Raw genomic sequence first — 26786 nt, forward strand, 5'->3', positions numbered from 1 at the left:
TCACTTCCGGCCGGGAGCAGCGGCCATGACGGCGCCCTCAGGCCTCCACCGGAAGTGCGGGCCCCGGGCCCGGCAGGACGGCCCAAAAAGGCCGAAAAGAAGAAAAGCGGAAAGAAAGGCAGTCGGCGCGGCGAAGGAGATTTGGCCCCGAGCGAGATGGCGGGCTTGTCCAGGCCCCCGGGCGGCGCCCCCTTAGCCCGAGCCCGCAGCCTCGTCATGCAGGACGGTGAGGCGGGCGGGGCCGCCGCCGCCATGGTGGCCCCGGGAGGGAGGGCGCGGCCCGGGACCCCCGGCTCGGCCTTCGCCTCCCCGCCCCGGCGGTCGGGATTGCAAGTCGGTTGCCCGACTTGGGGCCGGCGGCGGAAAGAGCCCGGGCTGGGGAGGCAGACGTCATGGGTGCGAATCCCCACGCCGTCAGCTGGGGAACGGGGGGCAAGTCACTTCACTGGGCCTCGGTTCCCGCATCTGTCAAATGGGGGTGAAGCCTGGGAGCCTCATGTGGGACCACCTGATGCCCCTGCGTCTCCCCCAGCGCTTAGAACAGTGTTCGGCACATAGTAAGCGCTTAACAAATGCCAACATTATTATGATTAATAAAATGGGGATGAAGACTGGGAGCCTCACAGGGGACCACCTGAGTCCCCTGTATCTCCCCCAGCGCTTAGAACAGTGCTCAGCACAGAGTAAGCGCTCAACAAATACCAACATTATTATGATTATTAAAATGGGGATGAAGATTGCGAGCCTCACGTGGGACCACCTGATGCCCCTGTGTCTTCCCCCAGCGCTTAGAACAGTGCTCGGCACACAGTAAGCGCTTAACAAATACCAACATTACTATTATTATTAAAATGGGGATGAAGACCACGAGCCTCACAGGGGACCACCGGATGACCCTGTATCTCCCCCAGCGCTTAGAACAGTGCTCTGCACATAGTAAGCGCTTAACAAATACCAACATTATTATTATTATCCCGGCTCTGCCCCTTGTCATCTGTGTGACTTGGGGCAAGTCACTTCACTTCTCTGGGCCTCAGTGACCTCATCTGTAAAATGGGGATGAAGACTGGGAGCCCCACGTGGGACCACCTGATGACCCTGTAACTACCCCAGCACTTAGAACAGTGCTCTGCACATAGTAAGTGCTTAACGAGTACCAACCTTATTATTACTATTAAAATGGGGATGAAAACTGCGAGCCTCACGTGGGACAACCTGATTCCCCGTATCTCCCCCAGCGGTTAGAACAGTGCTCGGCGCATAGTAGCTCTTAACAAATATTGACATTATTATTATTATTATTATTGTTATCCCAGCTCCGCCACTTGTCAGCTGTGTGACTGTAGGCATGTCACTTCAGTTCTCTGGACCTCAGTTCCCTCATCTGTAAAACGGGGATGAATAATAGTAATAATGTTATATTTGTTAAGCGCTTACTACGTGCAGAGCACTGTTCTAAGCGCTGGGGGAAATACAGGGTCATCAGGTTGTCCACAGAGAAGTGGCTTGCCCACAGTCACACAGCTGACAAGTGGCAGAGCTGGGATTTGAACCCATGACCTCTGCCTCCCCAGGCCGGGCTCTTTCCACTGAGCCACGCTGTTGAAGACTGTGGGACAACCTCATCACCTTCTATCCTCCTCAGCACTTAGATCAGTGCTTGGCACATAGTAAGCGCTTCACAAATACCATTATTATTATTATTAAAATGGGGTGAAGACTGTGAGCCCCACGTGGGACAACCTGATCACCTTCTATCCTCCCCAGTGCGTAGAACAGTGCTTGGCACATAGTAAGCGCTTAACCAATGCCATCATTAATTAATTAGAGCCCAGGCCTGGGAGTCAGAAGGCCCCTAATCCCGGCTCCGCCGCTCCTCTGCTGGGTGACCTCGGACAAATCACTTCACTTCTCTGGGCCTCAGCTACCTCATCCAGAAAATGGGGATTGAGACTGTGAGCCCCACGTGGGACAGGGGACTCTGTCCAACCCGATTTAATAATAATACTGTTAGTATTTGTTAAGCGCTTACTATGTGCCAAGCACTGTTCTAAGCGCTGGGGAGGATAGAAGGTCATCAGGTTGTCCCATGTGGGCCTCACGGTCTTAATCCCCCTTTTACAGATGAGGTCACTGAGGCCCAGAGAAGTGAAGTGACTTGCCCAAAGTCACACAGCTGACAAGTGGCGGAGTCGGCATTCGAACCCATGACCTCTGACCCCCCAGCCCAGGCTCTTTCCACTGAGCCACGCTGCTTCTCCCCCAGCGCTTAGTACAGTGCTCGGTAATAGTAAGCGCTTAACAAATACCGTAATTATTATTATTATTATTATTATTAAAGGGGAATCCCGGATAGCAGGTGATGGGGTACGGGCAGGGGCCCGGCCAGGTAGCGGGCACCCTATGGGCCTGGTTGGCCGTCTGGGCTGGGGCACAGGGAAACAGGACTGAGCCCCACAGTGAGAGATGCTAAAAGCAAGAGGGGGGAGGTTTCCTAAAATAGGAGAGAGCTGGGCCAAGGTGTTTGCCAGGAGAATGATAATAATGGTAATGATGGTATTTGTTAAGCACTTACTATGTGCCAAGTTCTGTTCCAACCTCTGGGGTAGATGCAAGGTAATCAGGTTGGCCCACGTGGGGCTCACGGTCTTCACCCCCATTTTACAGGCCAGGTAATTGAGGCACAGAAAAGTGAAGTAATTTGCCCAAAGTCACACAGCTTGTAAGTGGCGAAGCTGGGATTAGAACCGACGACCTCTGACTCCCAAACCCAGGCTCTTTCCACTAAGCCACACTGCTTCTCTAAACCAAGCTGGAGGCGAGAAGGGGGTGCCTCATATTTTGGAAAGAGGCGAGAACTATGGAAGGTAGTGTGGTGGTGCAGGGCAGGAGAGATGGAAGCAATGGAGGGGGCGGAGCAGAACAGAAGTCAATCGATGGTTTATTGAGTGCTTATCGTAGGCAGAGCACTGTTCTAAAAACTCGGGAGAGCGCAGCAGGGTTCGTAGACACTTTCCCTGGCCACAACAAGCCTACAGTCTAAGTAAATGGGAGGGATCTGGGGAAAATAATAATAATTACCGTATTTGTTAAGCGCTTACTATGTGCTGAGGACTGTTCTAAGTGCTGGGGTATGATACAGGGTAATCAGCTTGTCCCATGTGGGGCTTACATTTTTTAAGCCCCATTTTTACAGATGAGGTAACTGAGGCACAGAGAAGTTAAGTGACTTGCCCAAGGTCACACAGCAGACAAGTGGCGGAGCCAGGATTAGAACCCACGACCTCTGACTCCCAAGCCCAGGCTCTTTCAAGTTGGTGTGTGAGGGAAAGGGAACAGTGGGGCCTCAGCATGGCGAAGGGGATAGAGCACGGGTCTGGGTTCTAATCCCCTAGCTACTTGCTTTGTGACCTTGGGTAAGTCACTTCACTTCTTCATGCCTCAGTTACCTTATCGGTAAAATAGGAATTGAAACTGTGAGCCCACATAGGACAGGGAATCTGTCCAACCCAATTTACTTGTATCCACCCTAGTGCTTAGTACAGTGCCTGGCACATAGCGCTTAACAAATATAATTATAATTATTATTACCAGGATGGGAAGGGAGTAGTGACATTCATGGGTTGGAAGAGAGGTGGAGACAGGTGTGCTGGGGCAAGTCTGGGCAGACGAGGGAGAGGTTAGATTAGAAAAGAAAGAAGTCACACACTGAAAATGGGTTTACTCCATTGAATCTTTTTGATGTAATTATCAGATTGTAAACCCTTGGACTTTAGAGATTGTGTCTCTGTGGCCCCTAGCACCCAATGCAATACTCTAACACTGTATTTTATATAATCAAATCAGGCCATTTGATTTAATTACAATGATTGTGGTATTGGTAATCACTTACTATTTGCCAGGCACCTTATTAGGGGCTGGGGTAGGTACAGGATCATCAGGACCCACATGGACCTTGCAGTTTAAGGAGGGAAAACAGGTATTGAATCCCCATTTTGCAGATGAAGGGCCTGAGGTCCAGAGAAGTTAACTTGACCACGGTCACACAGCCAACAAGTGGCAGAGACAGAATTAGAACCTGGGTGATGGATAGATTGACTCCCAGGCACATGCTCTTTCCACTAGGCCATCCTGTTTCCTCTCTGCTCTGAATTGTTGAGAGGGCAGAAATAGACTGGTGAGGAAAGGAAAGCTAGAGATGTTAATGCAGGGGAGGAAGGAGAGTGAGGAGGTTAGTATGTGTCTGTAGTAAAGAATGTCAGACTAGGGGATCCCTCTGTTAGTGCCATGCAGTAACAGCAAGCAGCGTGGCTCAGTGGAAAGAGCCTGGACTTGGGAGTCAGAGGTCATAGGTTCGAATCCCAGCTCTGCCACTTGTCAGCTGTGTGACTGTGGGCAAGTCACTTCACTTCTCTGGGCCTCAGTTCCCTCATCTGTCAAATGGGGATGAAGACTGTGAGCCTCATGTGGGACAACCTGATTACCCTGTATCTACCCCAGTGCTTAGAACAGTGCTCTGCACGTAGTAAGCGCTAAACAAATACCAACATTATTATTAGAAAGAGGTATGCATGTTTAGATTTGGTGCCTACAAAAAGTTAAATAGGTTTGAAACCTTCATGAAATGTGATTGATTTATTTATTTATTTTGACTCAAAATTTCAGATGACAAAGCTGAAGCGGTGGATGAAGCAAATCCCTTTTCCTTCAAAGAGTTTCTGAAAAGCAAGAACCTCGGCCTAACAAAAGAAGACCCAGCCAATAGTGGAATTTATCCCAAGGTAAATTTAAAAAGCTGGAGTCACCTGACGTTCTACAACTGAAAAAAATGATGTGCTTTTTGCCCTACCCTTTAGGCTGATAGTCAATCACTTATCGTACGGTCGACACCGCAAGACAGCAAATGATTGTAAAATGTCTCACTTCAAGTGGACGTCATATAGGATTACCACGGGAAGATGTTTGGTCCATTTGTTCTGTCTTATGCTGTCAAGTTGTTTCCGACCCATAGCCGTGCCATGGACACATCTCTCCCAGACCGCTCTGCTCTCCATCTGCAGTCATTCTGGCAGTGTATCCGTATTGTTTTCTTGGTAAAAATTCGGAAGTGGTTTACCATTGCCTCCTTTCAAGCGGTAAACTTGAGTCTCCACCCTCGACTCTCTCCCGTGCCATTGCTGCCCAGCATGGCTGAGTTTTAACTTGTAGCAGATTGCCTGTCATAGCGGATTGTCTTCCACCCGCTAGCCACTGCCTAAGCTGGGAATAGAATGGATATGCCTTTGCTTGACACTCCCACCCATAGTCGAGGCTGGTAGAGTACTGGAAGTTCTTCAGGTGCGACCCCGAGAGCGGGTTTGGTCCAGACAGAGCTCTGAATAAAAGAACGCTGAACCAAAAAAAAAAATAGAATAACTAGAATACTATTCTCAACTCATTGGAAGAAAGACTCTTTAGAGGTTTTCATCTTGGTTCTCCTTCTACAGGAATCTTCAAGGCTGACAGAACTTGAAGATGATTCAGCAGCTTCTGAAACCACAGGACACAGCCTGGGCTATCAGGAGCCATTTTTCCAAGACCCAACAGAGTCTGGGAGCTTGTTGGCTGAGATTGAGGACGACGATTTGAGAGGGAGTTACCACCCGTCGGCCGTGGAACAGACCCACGCCTCCAGAGTCGCTCTTAGCACGTCCCCGTTTAGTACCTATGCTTCGTATTTTTCTCACCCAAATGAATTATCGGGGATTGAGTCTCTTGCCCCATGGACCAGAAATGACGATGACTCATTTCTTTCAACCATATCTCAAGGGAACACAAACAAAGCTTTTGCTGCTCCTGAGGAATTTTCAGGAGAGCAACATTTTCAGTCTCTGCAGATGAGCTACAAAGCCGTAAGTGAGAGAGAGTTGTGTTTGTGTGTGTGTGTGTGTGTGTGTGTGTTGGAGAAGAGGTGGGGAAGAAGAGTGGCTGTCCGTCACCTTTCTAGGAAGCATCTTCACCTGCTTTGGGAACGTTGGCTGTCTCTGAAAAATAAGAATCACATTGCTTCTCTTGTGTCGTTTAGACATCTGAAACCAGACGGCATTAGCCCAGTTACCCTGAGGTCTGGTGAGATGAACAGTGGCTAGTAGGTTAGCCAACCAAGTATGAAGGCAGATATGAATACAGATCTAGTTAGTATAATTAAAGAGAATGATTAGGGCAAAGAGAGAAGCTTGTAGCTGGGACCCCGGGTGCAAGGTCACTAAACTGAATTTCTTATTTTTAAAATCAGTGTTCTATAAAAGACCAAATCGACCTTCTGCTCTTGGCTTTTTCTGCCTTTTCATAAAAGAAAAAGTGCCATCATTGGAAGGGCAGATCAGTTGGTCCTTGTCTCCATCAGAAACAATAGGATGCTTGGAGGAACTGTTCCATTGTAGTTCTGCCACTGGGTTGCTGTGTGACCTGGGACAAGTCACTTAACCTTTCTATGCTTCAGTTTCCTCATCTTTAAAATGGAGATTCAATATCTGTTCTCCATCAGATTTAAACAGCCCTGTGTGAGGCAGGACCTGTCCTAACCCTGTTATCTTATATCTACCCCAGTGCTTGGCACATAGTTATAACTTAATGAACACAATTTTAATTTTTATTATCATCTTTGTCAACCAACCTAATACAATTTCCCCACTTATCCCCATTTTCTCTCTTAACTTTCTCTGCAGTCACCATTTTTAGTCATTCATTTCATAAATTTATTCAAGCCTGTCTCAAACTTACTGATACAGCCTGGGCAACTTTCTGAGCTAACAAATTTCATATGCTTACAATCTGCTTTGTGAAAAAGTTTCCTCTTGCTGGTTTCGAAGATACCTCCTTCAATCTTTTTAATCTATTGTAGAGTTTCTTCATCAACCATTCCACGTTAGCCCTGTCCAAGATCTTTCATAATTTTTGTAACACTGATCATGCACCCCCCACCGAATCTTCATTTTCCAGGCTGAAAAGAGCGAATCTGTTTTTGTCTTAACTTACTTAAGAAGTTTCTCTATCCCCCCAGTCATTTTTGTTGCCTTTCTCTAGCTTCCTAAATGCCAGTGCCAGAATTATACACAGTATTCCAAATGGCCTTCAGTTTCCTCATCTGTACAGTGGGGATGAAATCCCTGTTGTTCCCTCTTCCTGAGGTTGTGAGCGCCATGTCTGACGTAATTATCTTGTAGCTATTCCAGCTCTTAGTATACTGCCGGGTACACAGTAAGCACCTAAATACCACAATTAATAGTTTTATTATTATTATTAATAATAAAGTAAGGGCCTACCATGGTATTTCAGGGAGGGGTAAGAAAAAATAAAAGGGATAGTTTTGCCATTGACCTTTATTTTTTCTAACCCCTCCCTGATGCTGCCCAGCATCTGTTAGACATTTTTCCCACTGCCATATTGAACCATTAATTTGCAAGAAGAGTCAACAGCAGCTCTGGGACATTGTTTTGGAGATGTGGGCTCATCTGGTAGCGTAGAGCCCATCGTCGTGGAGTGGTAACGGGTAATTTTGTTTTCTTTTAGAAAGAGACTCCCGGGCCCAACTGCAGAGTTGCAGTGTACCCTCCAGCTCAGACCCTTAGAGTTTCTAATTAGAAATTTCTTTTCCTCCAGCTTAAAGAAGAAAACTACAAACTAAGAAGAAAAATTATCGAAATTCAGAGCTTCTCTGATACTCAGACAGAAATGTATGTACACTGCTATTTAGCCCAAAATGTTAAATTGAAGGCATTGTTTCATCTCTCCGAATTTCCAAAGGCTGGCCATAATAGAGTAAAATAGGCCTTTGTGGAGTCGCTCGCATTTTTATCTTGCCAACTTCAGTACAAGAAACTTTATATCCTAGTTGGTTTTTTTAAAGGAATTGCTTTTCTGTTTAACCAACTTCAGCCCATTCTGTTGAGGCATTTCCAGCAGGCTTTAAAAAATATGTTACATCACCAGAGCAAAACAACTGTGAAAACTATCTTGGAGCCGTGTCTCTACTAGCAGAGATCTATTAGATTATGGGATTTGGGGATTCTCTCATCTCCTCCTGTCTTCCCATCTGTACATGTGTCCCATTTTTTTTCCCTATCTTTCAATCAGTTGTATTTATTGAGCGCTTACTGGGAAGTGCACTAATTAAATATGATCGATTGACTGACCAAAGTTATGGGCTTGTGAGTCAGTAAGGACGATGTTGCTGTCTACAGTGTTGGGAAAATGAGGAAGAGGGTTTGGGAAGGAAAGTAAGGAGTTCTGTTTTGAACGTGTGTAAAGTCTAAGGTGCAAATGTGAGACTGCAGAGAGGGAGAGAGATCGGGGCTGGAGATGTAGATTTAGATGTAATCCTCACAGAGGTGGTAGTTGAAGCTACAGGAGCGATTGAGGCTTTCTGATTCATTCGTCTCTTCTATCAACACCAAGTTTATCCTCTTTTTCCCTCTTCTTCCCCCTTTAATCTTGTCTTCTTGTCTTACTTTAATCTCCTGTTTTTCCCTCACTTCTTCCCCCGATATCCATTGCTTCCTGTCCACACCTCCCTTCTGCCTGCCCCCTTCACTATTCTGCCTTTTTCCTGCTTTCCTGTCTTTCCCCTCCAGCTCCTCTACTGCTAGGTGACTCTGGAGGAGTTAAGCTTGATGAGGCGGGGCTAAGCCAGTGTCTTGACACTGTTTGTAGGTCCACCAGCCTGTTCAGGATTAAAGCGCAAACTTCACTGTACTTTCCCAGGCACCGAGTCCAGTGCTCTGCGCAGAGTATATGTGCTCAGCAAAGCAGCTGCAGAGGAAATGAGCTTCCCATCTTTTCCTGCCACTGCTGTCCTTGTTTCTTCAAGGTGACAGGAATCATGTCTCTCTGTGGAGCTTGAGAGGGCCAAACACAGCAAACCTCATCTTTGTTCAAAGTGATCTCCAAAGCTGAGCAGAAACTGCCCTCTGTTTTTGTTGCAAGTCAGGGAACGTGGATCTAGCATTTTAGTAGAAAAATGATCCGAGCAGCAGAGTGAAGTACGGATTAGAGTGGGGCGAGACAATGAGCCCCATGTGGGACAGGGACTACGTCTAATCAGATTGTATTTGACCTACCTCAGCATTTAGCTCAGGGCTTGGTACAGTCGGCACTTAACAAGTATCACTCTTCAAAATTCTCAAGAACATCAAAGTTCAACAGCCAGATTCTCTGACCATCACACTCTGCCATTGTCCAGTGTTGTGTTGAGCAAGTTAAACACCTTACTTAAGGCAATTCAGTGGCTCTTTTGGGTTGGAATCAAGGTGGTAAAAATAACCCATTCTTTTTCCTGTTTTATCAAGGGTGAGAACCCTCGAGAGGAAATTAGAAGCCAAAATAATTAAGGAAGAAACCGACTATCAAGACCTCGAATCGGTGATTCAGCAAGTGGAACAGAATCTCAAGCTGATGACCGTAAATAAATATTAAATTTCTTGGAATTAGGTTTGTAGGATTCCAAAAGGGAGTTGAGTGTGCTGGGAAAATTCTTCTATAGCATAAAGTCAGATTCGGCCCATGATGGTTCCTATGATTCTGAATGTTCTCTTAGCTCACTGGGCTTCTGATTTCCTTTCTGTGAAAGGGGGCTAGTTTTTACATAAATGTGTTGACAATTACTAGCAAGTGTGTGGGGAACAGTGCCCGAGGAGGGTAAAGTTTTTGGTATGAGGCTTTTTTTTAAATAATTCCTTAAGAGTTTAGAGTGAGTAGAAACCAAACTAGCTCCAAGAAAGATTAAACGATGCTCCTAACTGATTTTTAGTTCTTACTGAGGACCCACTTTTTTGTGCTTTTATGAACAACTACAATATGAGGCCCTGGACCTAGGATCTTCGTTCTAGGATCTGATTTCAGTGCAAGCTCCTCTGGTCAGTTTACATCCAAGGGGCCAGCTCACATCAGGTGGTTAAGTGAGAATAATTCAGCACCTTTAAGGTAGTGTGGTGATCGATCATAAAATAGTAGCTGTACTTTCCAAAAGTACCACTTAGGAGTGACCCATCTCAAAATCTTCTTTTTCAATCTCTCCCTCTCTTTCATTCATTCATTCAATAGTATTTATTGAGCGCTTACTATGTGCAGAGCACTGTACTAAGCGCTTGGGATGAACAAGTCGGCAACAGATAGAGACAGTCCCTGCCGTTTGACGGGCTTACAGTCTAATCGGGGGAGACGGACAGACAAGAACAAGAACATGTCACTCTATTTGTGTTGTAACAGAAACGAGCAGTGAAGGCAGAAAATTATGTTACAAAACTCAAGCAGGACATAAATTTCCTCCAGGTAAGTTAAAAGTGTCTAATGTTCTGTGGTTATGAAACTTAGGTATTCATTCAATAGTATTTATTGAGCGCTTGGAATGAACAAGTCAGCAACAGATAGAGGCAGTCCCTGCCGTTTGACGGGCTTACAGTCGAATCGGGGGAGACACACAGACAAGAACAATGGCAATAAATAGAGTCAAGGGGAGACACACAGACAAGAACAATGGCAATAAATAGAGTCAAGGGGAAGAACATCTCGTAAAAACAATGGCAACTAAATAGAATCAAGGAGATGTACAATTCATTAACAAAATAAATAGGGTAATGAAAATATATACAGTTGAGCAGATGAGTGCAGTGCTGAGGGGATGGGAAGGGAGAGGGGAAGGAGCAGAGGGAAATGGGGTGAAAAGAGGATTAGCTGCGGAGAGGTAAAGGGGGGGTATTGTCTAGTCTGTATATGAATGTAAGAAAGGAAATGTGACAGGAGACTATCGGTGAATTCATTTCATTTTATCCTGGCAAAGTTTGCGAGTGAACACATTGAGATTGGGAATTTTAACCAATATTCGGGGTGTCCTTGGCATTCCTTAGATTAGGTATCAGCAAATGATAGCAAAAGTACCAGAGACGACACCCTAAGCCATTCTAGATGGCATTCCAGCCTCTGAACTAGTGGCCTCTTTCCTGTCCTGGGGATTAGAAGAAGCCTCCGGTGTTTGGAAACTCAGTTTTCCACTCTTGTGACCTATGTGGCCGTTCTGGGTCCCCTTTGCTCTCCCTTGTTCTCCTTTTGGGAAGCAAGAAGTGTCCCTGGGAGCAATCAGTCATGATAATAATGGAACGCTTCCCGTGTTCAGAGCGTTGCCCTAAGCACTTGGGAGAGGAACGGTAGCTGTTGGGGATACAGTCCGACCACCTGAGTTTGGCGTTGGTGGCGGCCAGGTGTCGTAGCCACAGCATCCTCTGGGCCTGGCGCACGGATGACCACCTCTTCTCCGAAGCCCCACCAACCAACAATGTGCAAGTCGTTCGTCTTTGTCCCTAGATTTTAGGATAGGATGTGATTCCATCAAAAAAATGGAACGAAGTATGCCCGGGCCCAGGCAGGATACAGTTTGTTTTGCATCTCTGCAAATGTTCATGCAAGTTGAAAGTGCTTTTTTTTACCAGTTAATTCATCAGTGGGCCTGTTCGCTTTTTTCCAAAAGCTTCAAGTGATTAATTACAAGAGGGAAAACGAAATGTTGCGATCCGGCCAGCTGTCCAATTTGACCATGGTTAAACAAAACACAGATGTTGCCCTACAGAATCTGCACACAGTTATGCGCAATGCACGTATGTCAATAAAGTAAGTATCTCGGGTACAGTTAAGTCATGTCATGGGAATGGTCTTGCATGGGGGACTGCTAGTGGAGCGGTTCATTCCTTTTACGAGGCCTTAGAAGAACTAAGGTCCAGGACATCTCTGCTGGCACTTCCTAGGTAGTAGGAGGGGTCCAGTAGAAATGCCCGTTTGTAAATTGTAGAATAATAGGGAGCTTCAAGTCACTTAGTCCACTTTCTGAACGGGAGACAACCTGGCCTATTGGAAAGAACACAGGTCTGGGAGTTAGCAGACCTGAGTTCTAGTTCAGCTTTGCTTTTGGTCTGCAGGGTGACCTTGGGCAAGACGCTTTGTCCTCTCTGTGCCTCTGTTGCCTCATCTGTAAAATGGGGGTGATAGCTACTCTTCCTATCTCGATTGTGAGCCCCGTATGGGATGGGGACTGTGCTCAGTTCCTTGACTAAGCCCTCTTTTCCTTTTCTTCCACTCCCTTCTGCGTCCTCCTGACTTGCTCCCTTCATTCATCCTCGCTCCCGGCCCCACAGCACTTAGGCACATATCCGTACTTTAATGTCTGTCTCCCCCTCTAGACTGTAAGCTTATTGTGGGCAGGGAATGTGTCTGTTATACTGTTAAATTGTACTCTACCAAACGCTTAGTACGGTGCTCTACACACAGTAAGCACTCACATACGATTGATTTATATAGTACAGTGCTTGGCATGTAAGCACTTAACTAGTACTGCTATTATTATCATTGTTATTAGTTATAGTATTATTTTTACTATTTACCCTACCGCTTAGCCCAGTTTGGGGGCCATAGTAAGTGCTTAATAAATGCCATCATCATCATCATTATTCTTTTCTTGATTCTCAGTCGGACTGCTGCCTAACCATTTCATTCATTCAATAATAATAATAATGTTGGCATTTGTTAAGCGCTTACTATGTGCCAAGCACTGTTCTAAACGCTGGGGTAGACACAAGGGAATCAGGTTGTCCCACATGGGGCTCACAGTCTTAATCCCCATTTTACAGATGAGGTAACTGAGGCACAGAGAAGTTAAGTGACTTGCCCACAGTCACGCAGCTGACAAGTGGCAGAACCGGGATTCAAACCCATGATCTCTGACTCCAAAGCCCAGGCTCTTTCCACTGAGCCACGCTGCTTCTCTAATAGTATTTACTGAGCGCTTACTATGTGCAGAGCACTGTACTAAGCGCTTGGAATGTACAAATCAGTAACAGATAGAGACAGTCCCTGCCCTTTGATGGGCTTACAGTCTAATCGGGGGAGACGGACAGAAAAGAACAATAGCAATAAATAGAATCTAGGGGATGAACATCTCATTAAAACAATAGCAAATAAATAGAATTAAGGCGATGTACATTTCATAACCATTCAAGCTAACTGCCTTTTCCGCCTTGCATCTTTTGCAAACTAGATTTTAGACAGTTGAACTGGCTTTGGCTAAGTAAAAACACAGCGCTTTTGATGTCAAATCTACAGCTTTTTATTATAGTCTTTCCTGTCTCATTTTTAGTGTCCTGGCTTACCTAAGCCCCAAACTCTTAAAAGTTTTTTATTCTTGTTCTAGGCAGCTGGTTTCTGGAGGAGAAACGTTGAACCTTGTTGCTGAGATTCTTAAATCCATAGACAAAATTTCCGAAGTTAAAGAGGAGACCGAAGATGAATCTCTATAAACCCAGCGAACTGATTTCCTTCCTGAGAGCTCTGTTTACATTTCAAAAACACTACTTTCTCCTTGGAAAGGCAGTGCCTTCCAATATGCAATTTCCATCCTTAGAAGCTAAGTGTTTTCCCTATAATAGTTAAATATGCATCATGAAATGGTAACTTCATGGTCTAAAAGTGTTATTAGCCTTGAAATGCATTCGAATAGTAAAAACTAATGGATTCGTGTTGCACCCATGTCTTATATCAATTAGCTAGGTGGGGTGGAATATAGGTGTACATAAAGTTTACATGCTTCCTTATATTTGCCTGAAAGGATAGAGACTTTTTCGTGCAGTTGCTAACTCTGGATATGAGTTCTGGGGTAAACATTGCTTTCAACTGCCTGTTAAAGCTTCCTGGACACTAATTTCAAGGTGGGCCTAATTTTGTATGCCCTTGAAGCTGTTTTTTTGGCAGGGAGTAGATGAGAAGCAATAGTAAGCTACACCAAACTACTGTCTTGAACCTAAGCCTTTTTTTTAAAAAAAAAAAAAAAAACAAAAAAACCTCTTGGCCTGTAAAATACCACCAACAGATCTTTCCCTTCAGTCTTGAGCCAGGGAATCAAATCCTTTTTCAGAAATTTTGTTTAGATTTTTTTTTTTTTACAATTTTTCTGTGACACCCAGCCTGAAAGTACTTGCTCTGACTTTTAATCGATCTGTTAGGAACTACTAAGCTGCCACATCTAGTTGATGTCTTTTGCCTCGGGCATTGTTCAGTGTATTAGTATTGCATAGTGGTACACTGATTAAATGCACCTTTTTCAGATTTTTATATTTTAAACACGTTTACCTACGTGGAGTCATTCAACTTTCAGATTCCACTGATTAAATATAATGTAGGATGCAGTATTGTTCAGAAAGTATTTCTAGGTGAATAGTGACAGCATTCTCTAGGGTTTATTTTTTCAGATTTTTCTACAAACTATTTAAGGGCACCCAAATTTTTAGAGAACTGTTGCCTGTATGGGGGATGTAAACATTTTTAAATAAAATTCTGTTTGGATACATTTTAAATCCTTACTATTTAATAAAATCCTAGACTGTGTGTGTAATCTACATTTTAATTGATGCAGGGAAGGGTAAGGCACTGATCAGTGGTAGTAGGGCTGAGTATAGTTGCAGGCTTATGTCACTCACATGTGGAACAATTAAATGCTTTCTATCAGACCTTTCTGGAAGTGCACGTGAAAAAATGTAATGGGTGAATTAGGACAGAGCGGGGGCCTGGTGGGAATAAATTAGCTTGTCCCCGCTCCTGAAAAACAATTGAATTTAGTCAGACACAAGGTAAGTGGGTATCTCCCTTGTAATCTTCGTAGCTTGTGTATTTTTCTCAAAATGTGGCCATCATCTGCTAGAGGCTGGGTTTGGAGAGGAAGATGCAAAGGAGGAACTTGGAGACGGGTGTCAGCTCTTCCCAACCCCACTTTTCTCCCCCTGCCCCCCGGGGCCAAGACAGTCAACTTGGATTTAAGCAAGCAATGCTACAACTGGGAGTCATTTCCTGGAGATAGACCAGCATGGCAGGCACCGCCACAAGGAAAAGAACAAGTCTTTAAGAGCAGAAGTTTTGTAAAGAAGGAGAGGAGTGGACGCAAAGGAGAAAATAGTGCCAACAACCCCACCACAAGGGTCAGCCTTCTTTTGTGCATAATATGTCCGGGACTTTGGGTGCCTCATTGACCCTTTCCGTAACACAAATATAGGGGAAGCCAAGTGCAAAGAACACAGACCTGGGTGGCAAAGGAGCTGGGTTCTAATCACAGCTCCTCTTGTCTGCTGTATGACCTTGGATCAGTTACCTAACTTCTCTGTGCCTAAATTACCTCATCTGTAAATTTGGTTTATATTTCTCCTTCCGACTTAGACTGTGAGCCCTATGTAGGACAGGGACTGTTCAACCTGCTTTACCTTGTGTCTCTCCCCAGTGTTTGACATATAGTAAATGCTTAAATACCATAAAAAAAAAAGTGGGGGACATAACCATCAGGGCTGCCTGCTTCAAGAACATCCATAAAAGTCTGACATTTGAAAATGGTTTATCACCACTCAGTCGCCTCTCATTGTTTACTTCTCCAAGTCTGTGAGTATTTTTGCCTTATTATCCCCCCTTTACCAACTATCTGGAAATCCTGGGGTTGCAAAGTGTAGCTTACTGGTTAGAGCACCCGGCCTGGGAGTCAGAAGGACCTGGGTTCTCATCTTGACTCTCCCACGTGTGTACTGTGTGACTGTGGGCAAGTCACTTGACTTCTCAGAAAAGCAGCATGGCTCAGTGGAAGGAGCCTGGGCTGGGGAGTCAGAGGTCATGGGTTCAAATCCCCGCTCTGCCACTTGTCAGCTGTGTGACTTTGGGCAAGAAACTTCACTTTTCTGGGCCTCAGTTCCCTCATCTGTAAAATGGGGATGCAGACTGTGAGCCCCACGTGGGACAACCTGATCACCTCAAATCCTCCCCAGCGCTTTGAACAGTGCTTGGCACATAGTAAGCACTTACCAAATGCCATTATTATTATTATTATTGAGTGACAGTGCTTAAGTCAATTGACTTCTCTAATAAGCACTGACCAAATGCCATCATTATTATCACTGGGTGATGGTGCGCCAATCACTTGACTTGTCTGGGCCTCACCTTGTCTGTCGAACAGGGATGATGATAGTAATTATAGTAATAATAATAATGATGGTATTTGTTAAGTGCTTACTATGTGCAGAATACAGTTCTAAGCGTTGGGGGGATACAAGTTGATCAGGTTCATTCATTCAAAAATATTTATTGAGTGCTTACTATGTGCAGAGCACTGTACTAAGCGCGTGGAATGTACAGTTGGGCAACAGAGACAATCCCTGCCCATCCCACGTGGGGCTCACAGTCAATCCCCATTTTACAGATGAGGTAACTGAGCCACAGAGAAGTGACATGACTTGCTTTAGCTAAGCCTTCGTATGTGCCAAGCACTGTTCTAAATGGTGGGCTAAATACCAGTTGAGGTTGGACACTGGTGAGTCCTGGGTGGGCCAGGGGCTGGGTCTAAACCTTTTCCCTTCTATCTACCCCAGTGCTTAGGACGGTGCTTAACAAATACAATCGCTCTTATTACTGGGAAAAAAAAAGGCTCCGGCGAGAGGATGAAGGATTCATTCATTCAGTAGTATTTATTGATGACAATGATAATGGTATTTGTTAAGCGCTTACTAGGTGCCAAGCACTGTTCTAAGCTCTGGGGTAGATACAAGGTCATCAGGTGGTCCCACGTGGGGCTCGCAGACTTCATCCCCATTTTACAAAAGAGGGAACTGAGGCCCAGAGAAGTGAAGTGACTTGCCCAAGGTCACAAAGCTGATCAGTGGCAGAGCTGGGATTAGAACCCACGACCTCTCACTCCCAAGCCTGAGCTCTTTCCACTGAGCCACGCTGCTTCTAGGTGCAGAGCACTGGACTAAGCGCTTGGAATGGACAAGTCAGCAACAGATAGAGATCATCCCTGCCCATTGACGGGTTTACAGTCTAATCTGGGAGGCCGACAAAAACAATAGCAATAAGTAGCATCAAGGGGATATACACCTCATTAACAAATAGGGTAATAAAGATATATACGAATGAGCAAATGTGATTCCTCCACAGTGTAAATAGGATCAATAAAGAGGACCGAGCGGGTGATTGGATTGGAGAGAAGCAGCTTGCCTAGAGAAGCACCGTGGCTTGGGAGTCAGAGGTCAGAGGTCACGGGTTCATTCAATAGTATTTATTGAGCAGTTACTATGTGCAGAGCACTGTACTAAGCGCTTGGGATGAACAAGTCGGCAACAGATAGAGACAGTCCCTGCCGTTTGACGGGCTTACAGTCGAATCGGGGGAGACGGACAGACGAGAACAATGGCGATGAATAGAGTCGAGGGGAAGAACATCTCATAAAAACAATGGCAACTAAATAGAATCGAGGCGATGTACATTTCATTAACAAAATAAATAGGGTGATGAAAATACATACAGTCGAGCAGACGAGTACAGTGCCGAGGGGATGGGAAGGGAGAGGGGGAGGAGCAGAGGGAAAAGGGGAAAAAGAGGGTTTAGCTGCGGAGAGGTAAAGGGGGGGTGGCAGAGGGAGTAGAGGGAGAAGAAAATCCCGCCTCTGCCCCTTGTGAGCTGTGTGACTGTGGGCAAGTCACTTCCCCTCTCTGGGCCTCAGTGACCTCATCTGTCAAATGGGGATTAACTGTGAGCCTCCCGTGGGACAACCTGCTGCCCCTGTATCTCTCCCAGCGCTTAGATCAGTGCTCTGCACATAGGAATAGCTGCCCCTGCATCTCCCCCAGCGCTTAGAACAGTGCTCTGCACATAGTAAGCGCTTAACCAGTACCAACATTACCATTGGCATCTCTCCCGTCGACCACCGCGCGCCTGAGGGCAGCCCGCCAGGCCCAGCGGCGCGCGAGGGCGCGCGCGTGCCGTACGTCATGCGCGCGCCCCCCCTCCGCCGCCGGAGGGGGGGGTACTGCGCAGGCGCAGGCGGGGGGCGGGGGGAGGAGGCGAGGGGAGGCCGCGGAGCGTGCGCAGTGCGGCCCCCAGCCGCGGAGGTGAGAGGGCCAGGGGGGCAGAGGGCCAGGGGGGCAGAGGGGCAGGGGGGCAGAGGGGCCTTCCCCTGCCCAAGGGGTCGCGACCCTTCGTGGGGGCTGGAGGGCCGCAGGCGACAGGGATGGGGATTTTTTTCATCCAACAGATGCCCATTTATTATTATCAGCATTTTTAGGAAAGGGGGACTCGACTGTGCAGTGGCGTCGGTGGGGAGAAAAGCCTGAAAATGGGCCCCGGCCAGGGCAAGGAAGGGAAAGGGGGGCGAGTTGTGAACGACCGATAAGATTCCCCTCCCTTCAGCACTGGGCTCCTTAGCACCTCATTTATTTTCTTAAGGACGGGCCCATCTCCTGGATTCTCTTCATCTCGGTGCTCATTTGACTATATTATTTATTCCCCTTTTTCTCAAGGAGGGGTCCATCTCCTTGATTCTATTTATCTCGGTGCGCATTTGACTATATTATCTATTCCCCTTTTTCTCAAGGAGGGGTCCATCTCCTTGATTCTATTTATCTCGGTGCTCATTTGACTATACTATTTATTCCCCCTTTTCTTAAGGACGGGCCCATCTCCTTGATTCTATTTATCTCGGTGCTTATTTGACTATATTATTTATTCCCCTTTTTCTTAAGGAGGTGTCCATCTCCTTGATTCTATTTATCTCGGTGCTCATTTGACTATATTATTTATTCCCCTTTTTCTTTTCTTAAGGCGGTGTCCATCTCCTTGATTCGATTTATCTCAGTGCTCCTTTGACTATATTATTTATCCCCCTTTTTCTTAAGGAGGGGTCCATCTCCTTGATTCTATTAATCTCGGTGCTCATTTGACTATATTATCTATTCCCCTTTTTCTTTTCTAAAGAAGGTGTCCATCTCCTTGATTCTATTTATCTCGGTGCTCATTTATCTATATTATTTATTCCCCTTTTTCTTAAGGAGGGGTCCATCTCCTTGATTCTATTTGTCTCGGTGTTTGACTGTATTATTTATTCCCCTTTTTCTTAAGGAGGGGTCCATCTCCTTGATTCTATTTATCTCGGTGCTCATTTGTCTATATTATCTATTCCCCTTTTTCTTAAGGAGGGGTCCATGTCCTGGATTCTATTTATCTCGGTCCTCATTTGTCTATAGTATCTATTCCCCTTTTTCTTTTCTTAAGGAGGGGTCCATGTCCCTGATTCTCTTTATCTTGCTGAGGTGGTTCTGTTTTGCTCGGACCGTGAGCCCGTCAGCGGGCCGGGAGAGTCTCCCTCTGTTGTTGCGAGCGCTTAGGCCAGTGCTCTGCACATAGTAAGCGCTCAATAAATAGTATGGAGTGAATTTCCCCACTTGCCCTGCAGGAAGGATGGAGTTGTTTAGCTCCCCCAAGGCGAGCAAGGGATTATGGGCCTTGCGGGCTGGGCCGCCCTGGATAATAATAATGTTGGTATTTGTTAAGCGCTTACTATGTGCAGAGCACTGTTCTAAGCGCTGGGGTAGTTACAGGGGAATCAGGATGTCCCTCGTGAGGTTCACAGTCTTCATCCCCATTTGATAGGTAACTGAGGCACAGAGAAATTCAGCGTGGCGCAGTGGAAGGAGCCCGGGCTTGGGAGTCAGAGGTCATGGGTTCACATCCCGGCTCTGCCACTTGTCAACTGGGTGACTGTGGGCAAGTCACTTCACTTCTCTGTGCCTCAGTTCCCTCATCTGTAAAATGGGGATTAACTGTGAGCCTCACGTGGGACAACCTGATGACCCTGTATCTACCCCAGCGCTTAGAACAGTGCTTGGCACATAATAAGCGCTGAACAAGTACCAACATTATTATTAAGTGACTAGCCCACAGTCACACAGCTGCCAAGTGGTAGAGCCGGGATTCGAATGCCCCGGCCCCTCTTTTACGTTTCCTCTCCTCTTCCCATCTCCTATCAGGCCGCAAGTGGGAAAAGGGAAAGAACATCCACAATCGGAACATGTAGTCCAGCTGCCCAAACTAGAGCCCGGCCAACCGAGGGGTTAAGAGCAGCCCCGAGAAGAGCCAAGGTAATTATAATAATCATAATAATGTTGGTATTTGTTAAGCGCTTACTATGTGCCGAGCACTGTTCTAAGCCCTGGGGGAGATACAGGGGCATCAGGTTGTCCCACGTGAGGCTCACAGTCTTCATCCCCATTTTCCAGATGAGGGAACTGAGGCCCGGAGAAGTGAAGTGACTTGCCCACAGTCACCCAGCTGGCAAGTGGCAGAGCCGGGATTAATAGTAATAACGTTGGTATTTAAGTGCTTACTGCGTGCAGAGCGCTGTTCTAAGCGCTGGGGGAGATACAGGGGAATCAGGTTGTCCCATGTGAGGCTCCCAGTCTTCATCCCCATTTGATAGATGAGGGAACCGAGGCCCGGAGAAGTGAAGTGACTTGTCCACAGTCGCACAGCTGACAAGGAGAAGAGGCGGGATTCGAGCCCATGACCTCTGACTCCCAAGCCTGGGCTCTTTCCCCTGAGCCACGCTGCTTCTCTAGGCAGACGTCAACTCCCCTTAGCATCTCTGGACTCCCAGCTTTGAGGAAGAGACAGTGGGGTCCTTTTATTTTTAATTGCATGTGTTAAGCTTGTACTAGGTGCCAGACATTGGGGTTCATAAAAGGTAATCTCGTCATGGGCAGGGATTGTGTCTGGTTGTCGTCCAGTACTCTCCCAAGCACTTCTCTGCGCACACTAAGTGCTCAATACGTCCAATTGAGTAATAATAATAATGGTATTTGTTACTAATAATTATGTTATTTCTTAAGCGCTTACTATGTGCCAGGCATGGTTCTCAGTCCTGGGGGTGGATACAAGCAGATTGGGTTGGATGCAGTCCCTGGCCCACGTGGGGCTCACAGGCTCAATCCCCATTTTACAGATAGGGTAGCGTGGCTCAGTGGAAAGAGCCCGGGCCTGGGAGTCAGAGGTCACGGGTTCTAATCCCAGCTCCGCCGTTTGTCAGCTGTATGATCTTGGGCAAGTCACTTCACTTCTCTGGGCCTCAGTGACCTCATCTGTAAAATGGGGATGAAGACTGGGAGCCCCACGTGGGACAACCTGATGACCTTGTATCTACCTCAGTGCTTAGAACGTGCTTGGCACATAGTAAGCACTTAAATATCAATATCATTATTATTAAGCGCTTATTATGTGCCAGGCACGGTTCTAAGCCCTGGGGGTGGAAAGGTTGAACATAGTCCCTGGCCCACGTGGGGCTCACAGTCTCAATCCTCATTTTACAGGTGAGGTAACTGAGGCAGAGAGAAGTGAAGTGACGTGTTCAGGGTCACACAGCAGACGAATGGCAGAGTCGGGAATAAAATCCATGACCTTCTGACTCCCATTGCTGTTTCCCCAGTGACTGAATAATCAGGTTGGACCCAGGCCATTACCCGGCTACATGGGGCTCACAGTCTTAATCCCCATTTTCCAAGTAAGGCAGTGAGAAGTTAAGCACATGACCTGAGGTCACAGCAGCCGAGTGACAGAGCCGGGATTAGAACCCAGGTCCTTTTGACTCCCGGGCTCACGCTCTAGCCACTGGGACATGCTGCCTTAGAATTGACTCATCCCAGAAGTGTTTGGGAGCCTCCCCTTAACTCCTTAGCTTAGGTGGGGAGTTGGGACAAGCGCCTGGAGTTCCTGCCTTCACATCTCACTGCCAACACACAGCCTGTAGGCTCTTTGGCTTAATTGACAGTGATTAGATATCCAGATGTATCAGAGCTCTGGTCCTTTAAAGGGATATTCCCACATCTGGAGAGCCCTGCCACTCAAGAGAAGGGGTAGTTATTGAGTGTCAGCATTTATTTAATAAATTGGTTTCTCAAATGCTTAGGGTAGTGCTCTGCACAATCAATCAGTGATATTTATTGAGCAGTTACGGTGTGCAGTGCTGTGGGCAGGGAACGTGTCTACCAACTGTGTACTAATTCTCCCAAGTGCTTAGTACGGTGCTCTGCACATGGTAAGCGCTCAATGAATACCATTGATTGTGCAGAACACTGTACTAAGCACTTGGGAGAGAATAGCACAACAGAGTTGGTAGACACGCACCCTGCCCACAGCGAGCTTACAGTCTAGAGGATGAGTTTACAGTTTAGAGCCGCAAGCTGGTCAGGAAACTGTGGATTAGAGCCCGCCTGTTTGAGATGCTGGCGAGCGTCGAGGCGCTGGCCTTTCCTGCCTGACAATTTTTTTTGAGGCTCCTTGAGGAGCAACCTACCCACCTTTTTTCTACCCACCTGACTCCATGGTCCATCCGCTGCTTGTTCACTTATCCAGGAATGGGAGGCACTTATCCAGGGGTCTGTGACTCCTCATTTAAGGAGAGGGACAGGGCAGGATCTGGGAAAGAGCAATTAGAGTTTGAAGTAATAATTAACTGTGGTATTTGCAAAGAGTTTACTGTGTGACCAGTAAACATTAAGCACTGGGGTAGGTTCAAGATAACCAGGTCAGGCACAGTCACTTTCCCCCATGGGGTTCACAGTCTAATAGGAGTAGTAACTGACCAATCTTTTTTTTTGTTGTTTTTGCAGGAGTTATTGGTTTGGAGGGAGGAGTGGCAGTTGTGTTAGTTTGGAGCTAAAAGTAGAGAATGTGGCACTTTTTCCCAGAAAGAATTGGGCTCAAATTAGCTGGGGCTGTTACTCATTGTGTGCAGGGAATGTATCTACCAACTCTGTTATATTGAGCTCTCCCAAGCGCTTAGTACAGGACTCTGCACCCAGTAAGTGCTCAGTAAATGTGATTGATTGAGTCCTGGATTGTCTTTCAATGGAATTGAGAAGCAGTGTGGCTTAGATAGAGCACAGGCCTGGGAGTCAGAAGAAGCTGGTAGACTCAGTCCATGTCCCACATGCGGCTCACAGTCTTAATGCCCATTTTACAGATGAGGGAACTGAAGCCCAGAGAAGTTTAGTGACTTGCCCAAGGTCACAGAGCAGATAATCCCTGGCAGAGCTGGGGTTAGAGCCCAGGACCTTTGACTCCCAGGCCTGTGCTTTTCCAGGAGGCCAGATTCCTCTCTGCCTTTAGCTTCTTTATGTGATCAAATCCTAGAGATCCCTTCGCAGTGTTTTGAGCCCCCTGCCCACTTTCCCCACTCTGTGCTCTAGTGGAAGCCCGACAGTCGGGGCTGGAGAGAGGGCGAGGGGCACCGTTTAACCCATCAGTGCCAGCATCGCTTCCTCAGCGCAGGTTCTTGGCCCGCAGGTCTCAGGACCGAGCCTTATCTGCTGTTTCCATCAGGAGTCTCACCATAAAGCAGAAATCAATCAGTGGTATTCACTGAGCGCTGATTGGGTGCAGAACACTGTACTGAGTACTTGGGTGAGTACAGTAGAACAGTCGGTAGGCACCTTCCCTGCCCACAAGGTGCTTACAGTCTAGAGGAAGGAATCCACTTCCTTTCCAGGCCTCATGCACAACTCACACCACCTGATCTTTTGTTTGGATCCCTGTATTTCACTCTGCCTTTCAGAAGCACCCCTCTTCAAGGATAACTCTGCCTCAGCTGTCTCTACCCTTTGACCTCAAAGCCGAGCCCAGAATATTCACCTTCACACTTTTCTCCATCTTAAAACTCTTTCAAGATCATATCTCCTCCATGAGATCTTCCCACGTAATTTTTAATCTCCCCACTAGTCCCGAAGATTGTAAACTCATTATGGGCAGGAAACGTGTGTGCTAATTCTGCTGAGTTGTACTCACCGTCCCCAGCACCCATCTCACAGCTGTGCAAGTCGAGGAAGGTTTCTGAGAACCGACGGGAGATCATGCCATTTTTGTGCTTTCTAGTGGTCCAATTTGAGCACAGTTGCCCCGTGGGGCATTTGGGGAGTAGGGCAGGATCAGTTGGGTGCTATCGACGCAAAATATTACCAGCTCAACTCACCTGACACCGTGCTGCTTCAGATAGAGCCACATCGTCAGATTGCAGCGTTGGGATTTGAGCTCCTCATAGAGTGGTGAAAGCAAGGGGGCTTTGATTTTAAACCATGCTGCTTGGGGCTGTGTGCTCACTTTTAAAAGGTAATGAAAAAGTGAGGATCCAGCATGGCCAAGAGAAGTTGTCTTTTTTTTTATTTATGGTGTTTAAGGGCTTACCTATGTGCCAGGCACTGTATTAAGCGCTGGGGGTAGATACAAGATAGTCAAGTCTCACATGGGGCTCACAGCCTAAGTAGGAGGAATAATAATTGTGGTATTTAAGCGCTTACTATGTGCCAAGCACTATTCTACGCACTGGGGTGGATACAGAGTAATCATGTTGTCCCACGTGGTACTCACACTTTTAATCCCCATTTTACAGATGACGTAACTGAGGCACAGAGAAGTTAAGTGACTTGCCCAAGGTCACACAGCAGACAGGTGGCGGAGCCGGGATTAGAACCCACGTCCTCTGACTCCTAAACCCGGGCTCTTTCCACTAAGCCACACTCCTTCTCTGAAGAACAGGTATTGAATCCCCATAGGTTGGACATAGCCCGGGTCTCAAATGAGGCTCAAAGTCTTATTCCCCATTTTATAGATGAGGTAACTGAGGCCCAGAGAAGTGAAGTGACTTGCCCAAGGTCACCCAGCAGAGAAGTGGTGGAGCCGGGACTAGAACCCAGGTCCTTCTGACTCCCAGTCTCGTTCTCTGCCATGCTGCTTCATCTGAAATGAACTTGAGTGTTCTCAGGTTGGAAGACCTTGCTTGGAAGACATTGACCTTGCTTTCTTTCTGATTTTTGCTGTAGTTTTTAGTGGCACAGAAGTCATGGCAGCCATGGATTTGAATGCAGAAAGAGAGAAGATCAGGAAAGAAATCGAGGAACTGGAAAGGAGCTTGGACCCCAACACTGCAACCATTGAAGTGGTTGTTTCTGAATCGAGTCTCGATTCTGATTCTGGAGGTATGTTGGAGTTGACCTAAAGTTCTTAATAATCGTGGTATTTGGTAAGTGCTTACTATGTGCCAAGCACTGTACTACGGTAGATACAACATAATCAAGTCTCAGGTGGGGTTCACAGCCTAAGTAGGAGGAAGAACAGGTATTGAATCCCCATTTTTCAAATGAGGGAACTGAGGCATATTGAAGTGACTTGTCCAAGGTCACACAGCAGGCACGTGATGGAATTGGGATTAGAACCCAGATCCTCTGACTCCCTGGCTAATGCTCTTTCCTCTAGGCCATGCTACTTCCCTAACACTAACACTTGAAATGATCTCCATCCCACCCCTGGGTTTGTAAGGGTTGCCCGTGGACAACTTGGCCAGATTTTATTATTCTTGGGGGGCAAAATCTCCATGGGGAGATAGTGGTTCTTTGGTTCTGGTCATTTTGTACTCAGAAATTGAAGGACTGCAGCAGATGGCCCTCTCAAAAGAAGGTGAGGATTCCTGCTCGTTGCCAACCTCTTGCCGGTTTCCAAAGTGCTCTCTTGAGGAGAGAGGGGTTGTCCCCAGACCTGAGCCGACAGGAGGGCAATTAACCTGGGAAGTGGGAGCCTGTCTCACAACACAGTTCCTTCCCCAGCCGACAAACAAGATCACTTGCTTTCCCGTGGCTGAAGAGGTTATCATTTGAGATGTGATTTTCACAGAGGGCCGTCTCTTCATTTCCAACAGATTCCCTGGAAGATGATGGCTTGGACACACACATCTCTGCGGTAAGTTAACTGCCCGACCAGTCAGTCTCTTCTGCTCCATTAGTTGTTTGTTTTTTTTCATTTTTTTAAATGGTATTTGTTAGCTGCTTACTATGAATCAGACACTTTCCTAAGCGCTGAGGTATATTAATCTAATCTGGTTGGACAGTCTCTAGCTCACATGGGGCTCACGGTCTAAATCCCCATTTTACAGGTGAGGTAACTGAGGCTCAGAGATGTTAAGTGACTCATCCAAGGTCACAGCAGACAAGTGACAGAACTGGGATTAGAACCCAGGTCCTTCAGACTCTCAGACCCAGTGCTGTATCCAGTAGACCATACTGCCTTTCTGTGAAGGGGGAGAAAAAGGCCTAGAAGAGGTCCCTAATAAATAAATAAATGTGCTCAATAAGTGTGATTGATTGGGACAAGAAACTTGGCTTTCCTAAAAATTAATAGGGTGGAGGAATTTGCTTGAAGGATTTGCTATTTGGGTGAATTGGGGGAGCCCACCTGGGGTTCTAAAAGTCAAATATGTGAAGCATTCGGGCCTGAAGCTTTTTTTTTTCCAAAAGCCATCGAGTCGTTTCTGATTCATAATGACTTTATGAACTTTATCCATAGAGTTTTCTTGGTAAAAAATATGGAAGTGGTTTACCATTACCTTCTTCGGCACAGTAAAAACTTAAGTTTCTGTCGTTGTCTTTGATCGACATTTTGATCATTTGATCATTGCCTCTGACTCTTTCCCGTGCTGCTGCTGCCCAGCACAGGCGAATCAACTTTCTCTGACACTTGGGCTTAGACCTTTCCATTATGGGTAACCTTAGCGAGAGAATATCTCTCAATGACATAGCACTAAGCTTCTTTGGCATACGCAAACTCTCCTGCCTTGGTAAGGCATTGATTCATTGGAGACACCTCTGGTTTAGATAAACTAAAAAAAAAAAAAAAAAATCCCGAATCTTTGTTTCTGAGAATTAGAGATGTTAGGTATAACACAACCCATTGTATGTTGCAACCATCGCCCACTTCACCACAAATCCTTTGGTGCTTTTGCCAGATACAAAATACTGACCTGGAAAAAGCAACAGGTCTATCTGATCAAATGCGGCATTGTTTTATGTTTTAGGGGAGAGAAATCTTGAGGTATCCGAGACGAGAAGTGCTCAGTTGCTACTGCTTTGTGTTTTAGGGGAGATAAA

At 46.4% G+C, this 26786-nt stretch overlaps 2 protein-coding genes across 7 annotated transcripts in view; both read left to right on the plus strand.

Annotated features, from left to right (window-relative positions):
- The first annotated feature begins 24 nt into the window (after positions 1-24).
- ENTR1 (endosome associated trafficking regulator 1) lies at positions 25-14405 on the plus strand. Of its 3 annotated transcripts, none has more exons than XM_029062796.2 (8): positions 26-226; positions 4666-4781; positions 5487-5891; positions 7642-7715; positions 9327-9438; positions 10246-10308; positions 11501-11640; positions 13214-14405. In XM_029062796.2, the coding sequence occupies exons 1-8, from the start codon at positions 157-159 to the stop codon at positions 13317-13319; spliced, it is 1086 nt and encodes a 361-aa protein (XP_028918629.1). In that variant the 5' UTR covers positions 26-156; the 3' UTR covers positions 13320-14405. The 3 variants fall into 3 exon arrangements, with proteins under 3 accessions (XP_028918631.1, XP_028918629.1, XP_028918630.1); XM_029062797.2 differs by lacking the exon at positions 26-226 and adding an exon at positions 2775-2867; XM_029062798.2 differs by lacking the exon at positions 10246-10308 and having other exon boundaries at positions 25-226.
- A 3469-nt stretch (positions 14406-17874) lies between these two features.
- Positions 17875-26786, plus strand: part of SNAPC4 (small nuclear RNA activating complex polypeptide 4) — a 40318-nt gene continuing 31406 nt past the window's right edge. For 3 of the 4 annotated variants that reach the window (XM_029063077.2, XM_029063081.2, XM_029063080.2), the window contains exons 1-4: positions 17875-17936; positions 19851-19961; positions 24690-24845; positions 25562-25602. In XM_029063077.2, the coding sequence (XP_028918910.1) occupies positions 24710-24845; positions 25562-25602 (177 nt within the window). In that variant the 5' untranslated portion in view covers positions 17875-17936; positions 19851-19961; positions 24690-24709. Of the gene's footprint in view, positions 17937-19850; positions 19962-24376; positions 24406-24689; positions 24846-25561; positions 25603-26786 lie in introns of those variants that run through there. The other variant, XM_029063079.2, reaches the window with a different exon arrangement.

The sequence above is a fragment of the Ornithorhynchus anatinus genome, chromosome 4 (assembly GCF_004115215.2).
Source record: "Ornithorhynchus anatinus isolate Pmale09 chromosome 4, mOrnAna1.pri.v4, whole genome shotgun sequence".
Taxonomy (NCBI): domain Eukaryota; kingdom Metazoa; phylum Chordata; class Mammalia; order Monotremata; family Ornithorhynchidae; genus Ornithorhynchus; species Ornithorhynchus anatinus.